The sequence below is a fragment of the Hyperolius riggenbachi genome, chromosome 6 (genome assembly GCF_040937935.1).
Source record: "Hyperolius riggenbachi isolate aHypRig1 chromosome 6, aHypRig1.pri, whole genome shotgun sequence".
NCBI classification, from domain to species: Eukaryota; Metazoa; Chordata; class Amphibia; order Anura; family Hyperoliidae; genus Hyperolius; species Hyperolius riggenbachi.
In genome coordinates this window covers 175,569,983-175,589,334 of record NC_090651.1, presented here as the reverse complement: position 1 = coordinate 175,589,334, position 19,352 = coordinate 175,569,983, and the positions used below count along the sequence as shown (strand labels likewise).

Here is a 19,352-nt window from a genome sequence, read left to right as displayed (position 1 = left end):
GGTAGCTGGGGTGGCCCAAGCCATGACATGTTGCAGTTCCCGGGAGAAGGTTCTGAAGGCAGTGTCCAAGGGGAGGCCCAACTAGTGCTAAATATTTACTTGTGCATTACAATGGTCATACATAAATTCTTAGGGTGCGGGTACAATGGGGCACAGAGCTCAGCTAGTGCAAAAAAATTGAAAGTACAATGTGGACACTATTGTCAATGGGTGCGGGCTCTATGGGGGCACAGAGCCCCTTGGGCATTGCCTTCTGAACCTGGCCCACAGGAACAGCAACATGCCATGACAAGGGCTGATCCATGACATATTGCAGTTCCCTGCGGGGCAGGTTCTTAAGGCAATGTCCAAGGGGAGGTCCTGACAAACACAACTTTCTGTGATTTGAAAGTTTAACAGTAAACTTTGCTATCAAGTGCAAACATTGTTTTTACATGGTGTACATTACAGTTTTGGATCTGAACCAGATCCAAGAAAAAGGTTTGGTGTACAGGGTTGGTTAAGAGTTTCAGGGGTACTAACTGTTGAACTGCTAGAACCTGTTCCTAATTTGTGTGTATCTTCGGTCCTCAAAGGCACTCCCTCTATACCCTTGGTAGCTTTGGAAAGTTGATTGCCAGGTGGTAGGTAGTCTATATTAAGGTTGTTGGTACTGAAATGGTGGTACTGTGTGAGATTTTACAGCCTCTAGCAAGCTGTATTGGCACGAGAGCATACTCCCACCTTAGACTTTGTCCAGAAAGGGTAGAAGGGACATGAGGATGTGGTAGGCTGGGTGTCCCTGGTGTTGCATAATTTCTGAAATGTGGCTATGCATTTGTTGAATCTGCTGCTGCAGTTGAGATATTTGTTGGTGATGTTGCTTAAGTTGATCAAACTATAGACGATCTTGATTGGGTAACAATTTTATCTGTTAGTGTTTGTGTGACAGATCCAACTCTTTTTGAAGCGATTCAATGTGGAGCTGGTAATCTCTTATGAAATTGCTTCAGTCACCATCCTGTAGCTGTCTAGTTATTATGGCTTCCTGACTTTTCAGGATGCCTAGGAGGCCTGTCACCGCACCAGACATCCCTGCCTTGACCTCCCTTATAGTGGGAACAGGACCTGTTCTACGCCTCCTCTGAGCTCAGCGTCGGACAGGGACACTAAGGGCCAACTAGGAAAGTTTCAGCCTGGGGTCACACACCTCCAGATAAAATAATTAAGTAGCCAGGTACCTTACAATAAACAAAATAAATAGCCAGATTTGTCAAAATAAAATAATTTAGTAGCCAAATGGGCCCTGTATACATAAATTAAGTAGCCATGTTCCTCAGAAAACAGAATTAAGTAGCCATGTGCCCATAAATATCAGTATATGAGTTAGCCAGTGCTGGCTGGGGAGGGCTGGGTGCTTTGCTGGGTGGATGATACTGCCAGTAATGCAGGATGGCCTTAGAGCAGTGATCTGCAAACTTGGCTCTCCAGCTGTTAAAGAGGAAGTGTAGCAAAAATCTACAATTTTAAAACACATACAAATAAATACATACAAAGTACATTTCTCTCAGAGTAAAAAATGAGACATAAATGACTTTTCTCCTATGTTGCTGTCACTTACAGTAGGTAGTAGAAATCTAACATTACCGACAGGTTTTGGGCTAGTCCATCTTTCCATAGGGGATTCTCAGCATGGCTTTTTTTTCTTTATAAAGACATTCCCTGAAAAAAGATTTATACAAAGATGCTGGCCAGCCTCCCTGCTTGCTGCACACTATTTTGGCAGTTGGACGGAGAAACTGCTATTCATGAAGTGCTTTTAAAAATAAAGAAAACCCTGAGAACCCCGTATAAGAAAATGGGCTAGTCCAAAATCTGTCGGTAATGTCAGATTTCTACTTCTTATTGTAAGTGACAGCAACATAGGAGAAAAGTAATTTATGGCTCATTTTACTCTGGGAGAAATGTACTTCTTATTTCTGTTTTAAATTTTAAGATTTTCGCGTCAGTTCCTCTTTAAGGCACTACAAGTCCCACAATGCATTATGAATCATGACTGGCTATCAGACTCCTGCAATACATTGTGGGACTTGTAGTTCCTTAAAGAGAACCCGAGGTGGGGTTCTAAGAATGATATCTGCACACAGAGCCTGGGTCTGCCTATACTGCCCAGCCTCTGTTGCTATCTCAATCCTCCCTAAGTTCCCCTGCGCTCTGCTGTCCCCCATAAATCACAGCCGAGCTGTCAACACGCAGCGTGTTGCAGCAGGCTGTGAATACCTATGTAGTGTCACTCTCGCCGCTCCCCCCGCCTCCTGCATAGCTCCGGTCTCCACCCGCGTCCCTTCCCTCCCCACTGATTGGAGGGAAGGGACACGGGCGGGGACCGGAGCTATGCAGGAGGTGGGGGGAATGGTGAGAGTGACACTACATAGGTAAACACAGCCCGCTGCGTGTCGACAGTATAGGCAGACCCAGCCTCTGTGTGCAAATATCATTCTTAGAACCCCACCTCGGGTTCTCTTTAACAGCTGGAGAGCCACATTTGCAGATCACTGCCTTAGAGTATGCAGTGCCTGAGGAAAGTGTCATATGAAGGGCCTAGAGCCTGATTATAGTTGCCCCAGTATAGGTAGCCAGCTATAAGTGTCCCCAGTATAGGTAGTTATATATAGGGGCTCCCAGTATAGGTAGTAAGCTATAGGTGTCCTCAGTAAAGGTAGTTAACTATAGGTGTCCCCAGTATAGATAGAAAGTTATAGGTGTCCCCAGTATAGGTAGTTAATTACAGATTCCCCAGTATAGGCAGTTAGCTGTAGGTGTCCCCAGTATAGGTAGCCAGCTATAGATGCCCCCAGTATAGGTAGCCAGGTCTATAGGTGTGCCTAGTATAGGTAGTCAGGATAGGTGTCCCCAGTATAGGTAGCCAGCTATAGATGTCTTCAGTATAGGGAGCCAGGTCTATAGGTGTGCCCAGTATAGGTAGTCAGGTCTATAGGTGTCCACAGTATAGGCAGCCAGATTTATAGGTGCTCCCAGTATAGGTATACAAGTCTATAGGAGTCCCCAGTTTAGTAAGCCACCTCTATAGGTGTCCCCAGTGTAGTTAGCCAGGTCTATAGGTGTCCCTAGTATAGGTAGCCAGGTCTATATGTGTCCCCAGCCTGGAAGGGGGGTGGCAGTGGGCACAGATCGGCGATCACCTGGGGCCCCCCTTCCGCGCTCCCCCCTCCAGAATGCTGCACTGCCAGCGGCAGCAGCGGGGAGCGACTTACCGAGAGCCAGAGACATCTGCATGCTGCTGGTCTGGTCTTCTGCACTGTTCAATCCCGTTCTCACTGTACTTCCTGTGAGAGCAGGATTGGACAGTGCAGAAGACCAGACCAGCGGCAAGCAGATCTCCCTGGCTCTCGGTAAGCCATTCCCCACTGCTGCCACTGGCTGTGCAACATTCTGGAGGGGGGGAGCAATCTCCCCCCGCCGCTTTGTGCCCACTGCTGCTCCTCCTTCCTGCGCTGCCTGTGCCCCCTCCTCTTCTGCACTGGGGCCCCCGGGGGCAATGTAATTAAAGGCCCACCGGGTTGTACCCCTAGCTCCCGCTGGACCAGTCTGACACGGTCTGAGCTTGTGGGGTTTTAACCTCAGTATCAGGTTGGCTAGGAGCACTAGAGGGTACCTGTGGAGTGGTTTCCTGGTCTGTTTGGATGGGGATTGGATCAGGGTGGGGCAAGTCCTCTGTTTCGGACCTCATAGACTCAGAGGACAACTGCCTATGCGGCTGCGGTGGGATGTAATCCGCATCAAGCACAATGTCATCATCATCGAAATCATCCACATTATCCCCATCATCCCCAATGTTGTCCAGATCACGATCCTCCGTCTCGAGATCCTCATCCTCCTGAAAATGATCTTCAGAGAAATCTTCTGTAGATAATCCAAAGGAGATTGTTACTATCATATACATGTGTTAACGAAAGGTAAAAGCAGTTGAACTTATGCTCTAGGTTCCACTGAAGATCTCAGGAAAGCAAGCTGACGTGAGTAGCAGCATGGTGTCCTTCTAGAGGAGCCCCTTCCACTTCGCTGTTCCTTCCTTTATAACCTCAGATCCTTCATAAAGTTGTCGCAAACACTGTGCCATCTTGTTTTATATTTTTCCACTGCAAATAAAAAAAAAATTAACTTGCTTATGTCTCTCCTAGATTCATAGTAACTGGGCAAAGCTACGCATTATTACATCTGACATTCAGGATTTGAAAGAGCACGGTGTCCGGCATCATTGTGAGGACCTCCAAAATTATCTGGAGAAGGCTGAGGGCCACATATATGCCTGTTCCAGACACTAATAAATGGGAGATCGCAGACCTCTTCAGGACACAGAGCCGGTTTCCCAATTGTGTTGGTGTGATCGATAGAAAGCACATCAGGATTCAGAAACCGTTGAGGAGTGGCAGTAATTACAAAAAATACTTTAGCATTCTACTGATGGCAGTGTCTTATGCAGTTTGTTTACATTGACGTTGGGTCATATGGGATTGCCAGTGACTCTGGAATTTTTGAAAACACCAGACTGTACCACCTGCTGGAGCAAGACCAACTGAAGCTACCCAGTGACAAACCTTGGCCTGGGACAATGACAACCACCTACCCCTTTGTCTTTATTGGACACGAGGCTTTTGCCTTGTCCCACCACGTCATGCGGTCATATGGTGACGGGCCTCAACCATAAACAGAGAATTTTTCATGCGCGGCTCAGCCGGGCTTGCCGAATACTGGAGTGTACATTTGGAGTCCTGGCGAACAAATGGAGGATGTTCCACACACACCGCTGCTACTGAAGCCTGACAATGCAGTCCACAATATCAAAGCAGCATGCTCCTCAATTTTGTGCGCCAGAAGGAAGGGGATATTCCCGACCTTCCAGATGTACGCCCTCTTTGGCCGATGGAGGTATGCCGCTAGGTCCAGAATAGTCTGCCTTCGAAACCTGGACAGTTTGGCAGACTATTTCATGTCTCCTGCTGGACAACAGGAAAAAACTTTTGTGTGTGTGTTGTTTTTTTTTGTGTTTGTTGTTTCTTTTGATCGTTAACCTGTTTGTTTGTTGTTGTGTTGTTGTTTGGTTTTTTTTAAAGTTTAATTTTATTGAGTTTTGTTACACATATAACATCGCAATAAAACAGAACAGCCCACCCCAGCCACGCCCACCCCCTCCCCCATGATTCAGCACACCTGGAGATCAGCAGAAAAGGTTGTCCTATTCGGATAAAAAAAATACTTATCACCTATCACACAACAGCAGCCATTGAAATAGAGCTCAGGCTGAGAAGCCATCCAGAATGTCATGTGTATCTGTATAGTCAGTCCATCAGTACCATATCTTTTGAAATTTAGCAGGGCACTTGCAGTTAAGGAAATTAAGCTTGTACCATACCATAGCCCTGTTCTATCTCTTCTCTTCGCCCAGGAGGGCATGGACGGAGGAGTATCCACACCCCACTTATGGAAGATCTCCCGTCTCCCATAAAAGCACATTATTTGCACTAGCATAATGCCATGAGAAAGAGAGGGTGGAATCAGTGTACAATCCCAAAAGGAGAGTTTTAGGGTCGACCACTATTCTCTCCCCATGACAATCGTCATAATACGAGCCAATTTGATCCAGTATTCTGTGACGACTGGGCAGCTCCACAGCATATAAAAAAGTCAGCTATGGTTACTTTATATTTAGGGCAGACATCAGGCCTATCCAGGATATATGCATGCAAACTTTGAGGGGTGTGATACACTGGGTATATCCATTTGAAATGTGCATATCTGAGGCCGATATCAAAATTCCACTCATACTTTCCAAGACATCTACCCACTTGTTATCAGATAGCTGCCCTTCATCCTCCACCCATTTCAAGCAAGCTTTTTCTACCCTAGGGGTTGAAGGGGATATCAGGATAGAATAGACCTTGGAGAGAGGCCTATCCACCTTCTGTCGAATCAGGAGACCTTCCAAATTCATGAGAATTGCCCGTTTCAAGCATGTTTAACCTGCATATAGTGAAAGAGCATGTTCCTTGGCAATTGGAAGTGGGCACTTAGTTTGTTAAAGGAGAGGAGTGTACCCCGGGGGGCCAATTGTTCTACTTGTTTAATGCCGTACTTGGCCCAGATCTGCGGGTCAGGAACGTTGACAAAATAAGTACGTTTCGGATTACCCCAGAGGGGCATGTACGGGCACATGGTACCAGGTTTCGCCAGCATTGATTTAGTTGTTGACCAAACCTTAATAGTAGTACACATAGAGGTCATAATTTCAGAGTATTTATTGACCCTTCTAAAGCGCAGGTTGAGAAACTCTTGTGAACCCACCACTGCAGCCTCCAACTGTGCCGCTGTGTGTCCTGGGCAAACCACCACCTGGTGGTGACCAGAATCAAGGCCAGGAAATATTACGTAGGTCAGGGAGCGCAAGACCAGCTCCGTTGATCGGAAGCTGCAGTGTGGAGAGGGAGAGCCTAGAAGGGGCCCCCCGCCCTTAGAAACTCGGACGTCAATGAGTCAATCTTGGTCTCTTGGTCCAGGACTATGTTTGTGCTTACCCCAAGTCATGTAAGAACTATGCATGTCGAAAAGGCTTTTGATAATGTAAATTGGATGTGGTTTGACAGGGTACTAGATAAAATGAACATTCAGGGAGGCATTTGAAATGTAAATAGAGCCCATGCATATGGGGCCGTGTGCTTGAATTTATACCCCAGTTTTTTTGTCGGAGACTTTTGCACTGGAAAAGGGCACAAGACATAACTGTCCCCTGTCCCCTTTGTTATTCAATCTTGCACTGGATTCCCTGACTAAAATTTTAGTTGAGTACATTCCAGGCATAGAAATTTGAAATGCAGTGATTTCACAGGCCATGTTTGCCGACTATATTTTATTATTTTTAACCCAGTATCCCAACTGGAAATGGCCCTGAAGTTAATTAGCAAAATAGGTACCTCAAGTGGGTTCAAGGTTAATGTATCCAAGTGTGAATTCATGTATTTATCCCCTTTGGCCCCCAAAACAGGACTCATTCACCTTCCGGTCAAGATTCGCTCCCAAATTACGTATTTAGGTATGAAGATGCATAGAGACCCTACTCTTTACCGACGCCTTTGGCATGTCAGGTCGGCAACCTTGTGGCAACACTCCCCGCATGAGTCTATGCCCACATAAAAGGAGACGAGTGGGGAGCACAGTCACAAGGCTGCCGACTTGACATAATGTGCATGCTCTGCGTAGTATGTCCATGTCAAAGGCGCTGACCATGGAAATGGGCCTTTTACTGCACAATGAAGGGGGATGCTGGCACACGTGAGGTGCAGTAAGCATCTGCACACATCACCCCACTAGTTGTGTATGCATGTTAAAACTGTGAACGTATTCACTGATAAATAAAGGGTGCTGTTTCTTCTGTTTTTTTATTGTTTTTTTGTTTTTTTTTACTGTTTGTCTGTCCAAATTTCCTTTCGCCAGTGTAATTCCCCATACTGTATCGGTGTGCAGACGGAGTAAATCTAGGCAGTTACATGTAACATGTGGAACAGTTGAATTACTCCTTAATAAAAAATAAAAGTTTGCAGGTTGTGCCAAAATGAGCTGAAGAGAACATGGGCTTCATGCAATTATCTTTTCATTAGAGTTTTGCATCTTATTAGGTAAATACCTGTTCAGTATCCAGAAAGAGAAAAGTACTAAAAAGTACATAAGAAAAGTAATATGAAATTTAATTTAATACTCTTTTAGTTTAAGTATGCTTTTGCTTGTCGAAGGCTAAAAGGTATTTTATTGAGTGAAATTTACCTCCTGAGAGAAAAATCTGGAGAATAGTTAATTGAATTAGAGCCTATGTCAAAAACTGAAATGCTGTGTTCGCAGCAATAGATGGTCTCAGCTGCTTTCATACGCTGCTCCACAGATCAGTAACAATTATGGTTTGATGACATTAATCATTCAAGGGATTGGTAGACATTGTTTCCATTATTATTTATATGATCATTGATGACAATGGAATTTAATGGATACTCCTTATTTTAGCAAACATTTTTCATTAACTTTCTTTTGATTCCTTAAGATCAAGATCCAGAGAGAGACGTAAGCATACATCCCGGTCTTCATCCCGTGACTATAAGAGAAAAACACGTTCCAGATCTCAAGATAAACAATACCGGCATAGATCACGCTCACATAGCCGTAGTCGCAGCCACAGTCATCATTGGAGTCGTGATAGAAGCAGAGATCGCAACTCCAAATCAAAGTAGGTCTGATTCATAATTTTTTAGTTTCAAATAGTTTTATTAGACAAAAAGTCCATTTCAAATTACACATACAAGCAGTTTGGCGCCCCAAAGGAACAATATAATGATGACACTTAAATGAACAGTAAAGACAACTTAAAGTGAAACTGTAAACGGATCAAAAAATAAGCATTTCACTTACCTGGGGCTTCTGCCAGCCCCCTGCAGCCGACCTGTTCCTATGCAGCCACTCACTGATGCTCTGGTCCCACACTGCGGCTCACTTTCACTTTGCGCAGGCCGGGGGAACTGCGCCTGTGCGGCCCTGGCCGTACACCTCCTCGTTCACACTCCTGTAGCCGGATGCATACTGCACAGGTGCAGTAGAGATTTTCTCATACTGCGCCTGCACAGGGTGCCCCTGGCTACAGGAACGCGTACTACGATACGCGTGGCCAGGGTGCAATGGAGGTGGACCTCCATTACAGGAAAAAAAGTGAGCCGTGGCGGGGGAACGGAGGATCGGTCCAGAACTGTGAGGGCACAGGTCAACTGCAGGGGGCTGGCAGAAGCCCCAGGTAAGTGAAACTTTTTTTTTTACATATAGAGTTTTCAGTTCCGCTTTAAGTACAAGATGTCATTGGTCACAGGGTCTTTCAGTCAGAGAGACAAATACATATTAAGTAAGATGGGGGAAGTCACATTGTAACGTTCAAAAAAGACATAGGCAGGGTAAGGGCATTCTTTATATCAACAGAGCACAGGAGCGCAACCCAATTGTGTCAGAGCAAGAGAGCCAAGGCTGCCACGTTTTAGTAAACACTCCCGTTGTATTGTTGACTATTGCTAGTAGTCTTTCTTATAGAATATCTATGAGGATAGTATCTGTAACAGCTAGGGAGAGGGAAGGTCGAATCCACTACCTAGCAATGTGCAACCTAGCGGCCTTTGCGATGCATTGGGGTTTATCCTCCAATAGAAGTAACAGAGGATCAGGGGGAGTAGACTTGCCCAGAGCAGTATTTATAGGCCAAGTGACCTCAGTTCAATATCACTCGGTCACTGGGCAAAACCACCAGATTTGTGTGATGTTGCCAGTTCTCCCACATCCTCTAAAGCATAAGTTTGATTTTGCATGGGAAATGGCATATAGTCTATCTGGAGTGAGATAGGTGTGATGGAGAATTTTATAATTGCTTTCAATATGCAAGAAATAACTACAGTACTACCTTTTGTTAACGTAAGACAACATTTTGATCAACGTTCAGTGGGACGTGTAAGCCCCGGGTTATCTTCCCATAGATCCCATAGATCGGCGTTTTGACAATTCTCGCGCTTGGGAAATTACTGAATAAAAATAAAATATCAGTCCACCCTCAAGGGGCCTCAACTTACGCAATGCCACATATGGGGTTCTCTGAGGCAGCTGTGGCAAGGTCGACTGGAAGAATCTCAAAAAGTGATTTGATTGCAAGGCAGAAGGGGTTCAGATGGTGGAAAAGATGTGTGCGAATGAAACTGGCCCCATGTGGAAATTTTATCATTTGTAATAAAGTTCTTGAGTAAAATATAGCCACAGGATTTCTACCTTTTAAATGAACCCGACTCAAGGCCTGGGGGGAAGTTAGGGTTCCCAAAAATTGTTGTGAGGTGTGGTAGGGTAGACTGAGTTTTTTACTAGGCGGGGCGCAGCTAAGGTTTTGTGGCCCCAAGCAGCCCATAATTTGAGGCCCCTTCCCGAAAAAACGAGAGCAGTCTCAAAAAAATGGCTTGTATGCTGGCGGCACCCCTGCAGTAAGAGGATTCCCCTGGGAAAGGGAGTGGGCAGATAAATGTGACTTTTTTTTGTATTTAACAGGAAAAATTTCAGATCATTGCAGGGCAGAAAAGGTTACAGGGGCTAAAAGGTTGTTTTCAATCTGGGCCTAGAGAGGGACATTATGTTCTGCGTGCAATTGAGCCAATTGGGTTAACTATGCAGCTCTGTAATAGTTAAAGAGGTCAGGTACACCAAGACCACCCCTGGATCTATTCCAGAACATTGTTTTTCTTTTAATTCTGCTCTTTTTATTATTCATATGGACTTGAAGATGGACTGCTACAGGTCTTTAAAGGGGAACTTCAGCCTAAACAAACATACTGTCATTAAGTTACATTAATTATGTTAATTAGGATAGATAGGTAATATACTTTTTTACCCACCCTGTTTTAAAAGAACAGGCAAATGTTTGTGATTCATGGGGGCTGCCATCTTTGTCATGGGGGCAGCCATCTTTTTGGTTGAAAGGAGGTGACAGGGAGCATAAGACACAGTTCCAACTGTCCTTTGTCCTGATAACTCCTCCCAGCTGCAAGCGCTAGTCTTCAAATGTCAAATTCAAAATGTAAAAAAAAAAAATTGCACCAAAACAGCAGAACGAGAACAACAACATCAGAAATCCCATCATGCTTTGCACAGCATCAGGGGAAAAATGCCTGGGCAGTTTTCTTCTGTGCAGCTAAAAATGAGGCTTGTATAAGAGAAACAAAGTTCTGATGCTGTGAAACTGTTAAAGAAACACCAGGCCTTTTCAGTGCTGCTGAGTCGATTTTTAGTCTGGAGGTTCACTTTAAGGGAAGCATGTGTGATAGGAATTGGCAAAGTTCAAAACAAGTATAGGATGCGAAGCAATAAGGTCATCCTGACTGCCTGAACCCTGCCCATCCTTGAGATGGAGGGGAACCTCCATTTGATCAGGTCCTGCTTCAGCCACAACAGCATAGGTTTGTAATTTACCTACCCAGGTAAACACTGCAGGTTTTCTCTCTAAGGACCATATTCTATTGCTGAACTCGCCAGCACTAAGCACTGACGAGTTCTTAACTTAGGCGATGGGGGCATCGCCTAATCTTATTAAACTTTAGACCCCCCCCCCAGGCGGAAAAGAAGAAAAGAACTCGCTTGGGCGATATAATCGCCCAGCGACTTCTTAACACGGTATCCAATTACCCTGTTCCTGCCCTTCGGAAAGCGATGCTACCCGGGAGACATGAGCGTTCGCTTAGACCTGCAGGTCTAAACGAGCTAACGCACGTCGTCGCCGCAGCATCTGGGGGCCTCCTTTAATAAGGAGACCCCCAGAGCTCCCCGTCGGGTCGTTGCACACTTTAGAAGCCCCCACGCAGCCCTGCAAAGGCTCCCCTGTCATTATACATACCGCCGCCGATCACCCGACGCCTCTCGCTGCAAAATCCGTCACGTAATTACAGTGTGTGCACAGAACAAAGAAAAAGTATGGCCCTACAAAAAACCGCAGCACAATATATAAGGAAAAGTACAAAATAGCCTTTATTGATCCATATAAGTGATAAAAACCATAAAACACATGGATGGCACAATACAATAATAAATAACGGTAAATATAGCTATAATAATGCCCTCAACATACCCTATAACGCATGAAAGCATATAATGTGCGTAATAAACCAAACCACATACCGGTAAGTGGGAAGCTGAAGGACACGAGGTTAAGAAGCAGGATGGTGGTGACCAAGAAATAAAGTGAAGAATGTGCATAAAGTTACCCTGGAGGATGAAACCTGGGTGGCAGAGTAGCAGGGGTCCGTTTCTGGACCAATAGTGAAGTGCGTGCTAATAAGCAGAGCGGAGGGGCTGTATGAGCCCAAGGTAGTGCAGCAAAGACAAGCAGCATGCGTACAGTAAAAGTCTTACCGAGTGGCGTAGGGGAGGAGGACGTGTGTGCCAAGAGCCTAAGCTTTTCTTTGTTCTTTGCATATTATGATTGCTTGGCCTTTCTGCACACTTTCTTTGGCTTTATCTGCAGTTATACTGGTTAGCCTATTAATTACAAAAATCATTATCAATTAGGTGTGATGGTGCTTGTCCATAAATTTTGCGTTTACAACACATAATTACAGTGTATCTAACACTGTAATTACTGTCTAGGAGCCCGGGCAAAGCATCTTTGAATCTGCAGCTGGGCTCCCCATTGGCTCAGACAGCGGACCAATGGGGAGCCCGGCTGCAGATTCAAAGATGCTTTGCCCGGGCTCCTAGACAGTAATTACAGTGTTAGATACACTGTAATTACATGACGGATTTTGCGGCGAGAGGCGTCGGGCTGCGGCGGTATGTATAATGACGGGAGCCTTTGCAGAGCTGCGTAGGGGCTTCTAAAGTGTGCGGCGACGCAACGGGGAGCTCTGGGGGTCTCCTTGTTAAATAAGACCCCCAGATGCTGCGGTGGAAGATGGCGGCAATGTTCGGCGGGCAAGTGCGCATGTGTGGGGAGTGAGGCCGTGGTGCTGATGGACAGCACCACAGCGTAAACCTCACTCCCCAACGCTAGGTAAAGGGGAGCATCGCTCAGGCTTTCGCCTGAGTAATGCTCCCCAACGATCAGCCATCGCGCGAAGGATATGGGCAATGGGATTTGCCGGTAATCCTTGCACGATGGCAAGGTGATAAGTAGCTCGCATCTGCAAGCTGCTTTTCACCTTGAATAGGATATGGCCCTAAATCCCTTATCCATTTCAAACAGTACCCATCAGGGATGTCCGCTTTCCCCTGTTATTTTTGTGTTAATTATGATAGTAGCAAAAATGTTTCTGTACCTTGTTAGCCAAACAAATTATATAGGTAGAAAAAACAACGTTTTGTAAAAAAGAATACCTTTTAATGGCTAACTGATAGTTAAATTATGCAAGCTTTCTGGGAGCTAGTCCCCTTCTTCAGGCATATTTCCAGATGTTAGCTGAAGTAAAACACTGATGCAGGTAAATAGTAAACACAAAGATGACAGTTGTGCTGGTTACTGGTTATCCGTTAGGTGTCAGGTGATCAGCAGGCTGGAGCCAGTGAGTTAGTGCAAGCATACATGAAATCCATCAGGTTTCTGAAGATCATGAAGCCAAATCAATCATGTTACATAAGGAGTCATGAATCCTGTTCCACAATTTAAACCTTATGTTAATGTGTTGAACATTTTCATACATTTGTACTCAAAATTTTTCTTGATTTTTCATTTATGACGTTACCCTTAAAGAGGAGCTGTTAGGTATAAGGTCTCAGAGAAAAAAACACATATATCAGTAGCTAAATATTGGATGTACTTACATTACATATGCATTTCACTGTCCACGTTTGGATTTCACAGAATTTTTATATAGTATTTGCAGAGATTGATGCTCCTGACAGCTCATGGCAGGTTCCATGTTTGTGACTGTCTTGTATGAAGCCAATTGTGATGTAACATCCTCCCTTACCCAGCTTCCTGATTGATGATTCAAAGATCCAAATCGTTCATGATCCGGACAACACTACTGTGCAGTGAATATTAATTAGCCATGTGGCTAGGAACAATAGCACTAGCAGTATATTCTAATGCAACATGTGCACTGTGAACAGCACATTGATTTTTCAGTGCTGTGAGTTGGGATGCGTTACAGGCTGCTGTAACATGAGCCTGTAACGTCCCACTGTGAAAGCAGCCTTAGGGCGGGATAGGGAAATGAAGGGGAGGACCAGGGAAAAGAAGCAGCCCCAGCATGCTCTGCAGTATCTGTTATGCGGCCTGCAGGCCTACAGCCTCCTTAGGAGCTTAGGGAAAAGGATGATTGCTATTCAGCCAAAGACAAAGTAAGAGAGATTTTTAACTTCAGTATTGCCTTTTTGGCTTACTTCTAAACTCTTTAACACAGGAGAATAGAGGTTTAATTTAGCTTTGGTAGCCTAACAGTTGCTCTTTAAGAACAAGTACTTTTAGCTCTTGCATGCTGTGTCCTGGTTCACAGAAGTGTTGGCCCACTGGTGTGTCCATTTTACCCTCATTGATTTTAAAGCGGTTGTGTGTTAATTATGGAAACCATTGCTCAGAAAATCAGTTCTAACCCTTTGATTTCTGGAGTTACTATTAAACATGTCATCAGCATGTTTGCCGATGATGTAGCATTACTATTAATAAACTCATTAACTTTCCTTATCTTGTACAAGACCTACAAAGCTTTTCCAAAACTTCTTTATACAAATTAAATCAAAATATGTCCTTTATGCTAGGATTGAACATCTCTGCAGACATGAAACAGTATCTACTACAAAAATATCAGTTTCCCTGGGCAGATGCAGCAGTGTACTACTTGGGTATCCAGTTGACAAAGTCATCTGAACTATTCAAATATAACTGTATTCCCCTGCTAGCAGATATAAGGAAGGAATATTCAGCTCTTTCTAAATTCTGGCTTTCTTGGTCAGGCAGAATAGCCGCTTTCAAGTTACCTAAAATATTGTATTTCTTACTCACAATACAAACAATGTTCTCAAAGTCATGGTTTTCAGATGTAAAAAAATGCATTCATACTTTTATTTGGAATGGGAAGAACGTCCGAACCTAGTAATGACTCTTTCAAAACGCCTCGGAGGTATGGGCCTCCCAAATATTGAAATGTATTATCACGCCTTTAACTTAGATAGGATTAGACATTGGTGGAATGTTGGCTCAGAGAAACCATAGGTGAAAATGGAAACACAACTAGTGGGTCTAAATTTGATGGATGTATTGATTAATATTATAATGGGGGCTAACCCTCCCTCTTCTGCATATCCCCCATCCAAGTCTCTTTGAAATCTTGGGAATATTTAATCAAATATCCTCCTCCTCCATTGAATTTAATTAATGTTCCTACATCAATCTAAGTTCTCGAGAATTTTAACTCAGATCTAAATGTAAGAGTTTGGAAAGACTTAGGGCTGGTTCACATTGGGGCAATTCTTCAGCGCTTTGCTGATCACCAGCGATCAGCAAAGCGCTGCTACAATGTATCCCTATGGAGACATTCACACTGCAGCAATTGCAATTTCAATTAATTGCAAATGCGCTGCATGCAGCGATTTGGGAGCGATTGCTCTGTGATTCTCGTTCTATTGAATGGGAATCACAAGCGCAAATCGCGCAGAATTGCAAGATTTTGCCTGCAAATTTCAATTGTGGTGCCGAGTATGAACCGGCCCTTAGTTTAACCTCAGTACAGGATATTTATACTGTCAGAATTTTATTTATGCAGGAAAAGCTGTCATATGTGTATGTTTTAAGTTTTAACAGACATATATATATATATATATATATATATATATATATATATATATATATATATATATATACATTTGCTCTGTTATTACATATAAATATTATTAATCTAAATATTAAAAATCAATACCGTCCTTCCAAAGAAAGAAATAATTATTGTTAAAACCTATAATAAAATTGAATTCTTTGAAATACATTTAATGCTGGATTTTGCCAGTGATACTTAGAGCCATGCTACAGGAGAAGGAAAAGCCATGCTACAGGAGAAGTAAGGAAATAACTGTTCACAATAATGACATACAGCAATCAAGCTGGTACTATAGAATACTGCACTAAACTACATTACATGTACAAGATGATTAAAGGCCTAATGTGAAGAATGAAGCCTGGATTGATGAAGACTTTTAAATACATGAAGGAGAAAAGAAGTTATGTACACCAAGAGACTGGAAGAGAAATCCATGCCTTAGGTAATCGATCTGAATCGACTGATGAAGTTCAAGAACAGTTCAGTTCAAGAACAGTTTCAAGATAATACTCTATTCAAGAAGTGTGACGCTGAGGACAACAGTTTACTAAAGTGATGAACAGATAACAAGAGAAAATGTTTTTGGAAATGGACAAGGATTTACTTACTGATGTCAAGCTTAGGAAAAAGCCACAACATACATGAAGCAGCAAATGAAGACATGTATGATATGCTATTGATGGATTCTTATACACAGCTTAACCATGAAAGTTTTTATTTCAGAAGAAGAAAATGAACACTATTCCAAGGGAAGATATATCTCAACTTTTACAGAAAATGAATAATACTACTTTGATTTTTAGAAGACAAACTAAGATAAACTTAAGAAAAGGCATAAGCAAGAAGAGAAGGAACCTGCTGTTATAAGTTTGAACACTAGAGCAAACTAGTAAGAATGCACCCAGCACCATATAGCATCACAATATATTTTTCTTTTTGAACCACAAGTGGGAAGGTTGTTAGTTTAGTTTTTTTTTATGATGAAAATTTACCAGAATGTTGCATATTACTTTTTTGTGTTTTCCCCTTCTCTCCTCTTCCTTTTTATTTTTTCTCATAGGTGCTGAGAACAATAACCATTATCCGCAAACATACGGCTACAAAGGTGTTTGCTGTACCTGATACATTTAATGACTACAAAAGCTGAACTTTACAACCTACAAGGAAGACTTCAAAATGATGCATCAACAGTATGCCCAGCGTCTGAACAAGAGTAACTGCTGGATTTGCTCATACAGCCTTTATCTTTGAAGATGATGCCCAACCTAGCCATTCCATTACTAGAAGAGTTGGAAACCGGAGTGCCTGGAGGAAACCCACACAGACACATGGAGCACATACAAACTCCTTTCAGACTCAGCACTGCAAGACGAGAGCATTAACCCCTACGCCACTGTGCTGCTCACATGAAGTTAAGGAAAATATTCTTCAGAAACTTTCAAATATGCAATACATGGACAATTGAAAGTGAAGATTCAATTCTCCAGAATAAAAGGACAGTCTAATATTTGTTTGAATTCCAAGAGGGATGAAAATATCATAAATGATGAAAAGATATGTTCAGCAAGGGACTATTGTAAATCTGCACATAGTGAATGGCAACTGTACTAAATTGCAACCCGACTGATAATGAAAATAATACAACATTCCATTTAATAATACAACTTGTAGATTACCATTGTTACTCATCCTTTTCAAGTTTCAAGAAAGCATCCTGGGACAAATGAAATTGCCCTATGACTGGTTCTAGCATACAAGTTATTGACTGATGGTGGAAAAGGAAGATGCACCATAACTAGAGGAACACCCACTACATGACTTAAGGAGCAAGAACATCTCAAATATCAATTAAATACCTAATCCGTATATGTACAAGAGAAGTACTGAAGAAACTAAGAGTGAAACACCTTCAAATGCCATGGTATGCAAAGACTGTCGTATACATTAGACTTAGAGATGCAAGATGACTAGCCATAATCAACTCAGAAAATATAGAGTTAAATGCGGGACTATTTGATAATATTACAGATGAAATGTTCTAAACAGCCTGAACTGTCAATAATGTGTTAAAGTGGCAGACTAAACTGCTAGTAAAACACTGGACTGGTACTAGATTGCTTTAAAGCTGCATAAAGGGGGATCCTATTGCGCTATCAGGAGAACTGCATATAAGTATTACAGATAATTGACTGAAAGCTATATGAACCATATGATGCTTGTTAAAGAAGTTTCCAGAAAAGAAAAATTTGAATGACTAATAATTCCAATACTAATGATTGATTGGTGCGGAGTACTACTTCAATCAGAGAGAAGATCTTCACACGACATATCCAGGATGTAACAACATTAAATATTGCCATGAGAAGAGACTGTGCAACAAGAAAACAACCATATATCAAACTTAAGCTACAAGATAATTTATCACATTTTACTTTTTGAGAAAATAAACATGCCAAGATTTACATACATGAATGCCGACAGACAACAACATAAGTTTCAAGAGACTTTAAAATCAATGGTAAAGATCCTGATCAATTCAAGAGAGAGAATTACAGCAAAATATTGGAAACATGAAGTAGAGAAGCAACTTCAACAATGAGATGTTAATATATATGTTTTATTGAGAATATATTTGAAAACCGCTACTGCAACTAGCTATCTAGCGATTTGAATTACCAAGAACTTTTCAATGCTTATATATTGGTAGGTGAGCAGAGGCGCCAGAAGGATAAAAGTACATAACATTTTTAAAAAATTGCTGGGAGGAAGTGGTGGACTCGCCTCCGTTAAAGCAGACACCAAGGACTGTAAATGCTTACATTTTCAATATGATAGTTATATTTAAATAGAAAGATAACATTATTTTATGGGATTCTGCTGGCAAACTACACACACTACTCCATACCATTTGTGAAAGAAACCTTGTGGTATAAGAAAGGTGTAATTAACTGCATTAATACATAATACTAGATTGTACCTAGATAATACCTCTAGATTGTAAGCCTTTGGGCAGGGTCCTCCTCCTTTTGTGTCCTACCTGATCTGGCACCTCCATTACTGTGAACCCATGCCATGCATTTGAGTGAACCTAACTTGCCTAATCTCCATGCTTCATCCAGTGACTAAGCATTACCTTGTACTAATACTGTGCTGTGTGATCTTCATGCTCCATCCAGTGACTAAGCATTACCTTGTACTCATACTGTGCTGTGTGATCTGGTTTTCTTGTATTCCTGTATTGTCATATTGCTGTATGTCACCCCTAAATATTGTCTGTAACCTAAATTAATGTTCAGCGCTGCGTAATATGTTGGCGCTTTATAAATACAATAAATAATAATAATAATAATAATAATAATAATACTAACCAACTAACTAACCTGTTGTAAGCTAACAATAAAACTTTGAATGCATTGTGCTCCAAAAGAACCTAGGGACCACATGAACGGTATAATTCCTGTTTATATAATTTTGAGATCTGTGCTGCGTGGGCTCTTCAGCCCCCAGCACAGATCAGGTGGCAGGCAGGGCGATCAGACTTCCCCCCCCCTTTTTTCCCATTAAGGGGATGTCCTGCTGGGGGGGGGGTCTGCTCGCCGCCGGCTTGATTTGTGGCTAGCGGGGGGGGGGCCTCAAAGCCCCCCTCCACAGCGATATTCCCCCTCCCTCTCCTTCCTTCCCTCCTCTTCTCTCTATGGGCGGTACAGGACAGCGATCCGTCCTATACCGCCTTAGATAGGCTTCAGCCTATCAGATGGCGGCGATCCGCGGCCAATTAGAGGCCGGGAATAGCAGATCTCCTTTACAAGGCTGCAGTAACAGCAGCGCCGTATAAGGTAAACACCGGGGATTACGTCCCCGGATGTTTACAATTATCCTGCGAGCCGCGATCAGAGGCTCGCAGGCTGTTCACGGAGCCCCCCGCCGTGAACTGACAGGAAACACAGGTTTGACCAGCCGCCGCCTATCGGTTTTGGCTGGTCATTAAGTGGT

The 19,352-nt window shown here is 42.9% G+C and overlaps 1 protein-coding gene across 1 annotated transcript in view; it reads left to right on the top strand.

The window, feature by feature from the left end:
- LOC137522612 (putative RNA-binding protein Luc7-like 2) overlaps positions 1-19,352 on the top strand; it is a 556,548-nt gene that overhangs the window by 451,523 nt on the left and 85,673 nt on the right. The window contains exons 11-12 of the mRNA XM_068242690.1: positions 8,087-8,269; positions 15,840-15,881. Coding sequence (XP_068098791.1) covers positions 8,087-8,269; positions 15,840-15,881 — 225 coding nt within the window. The remainder of the gene's footprint in view (positions 1-8,086; positions 8,270-15,839; positions 15,882-19,352) is intronic.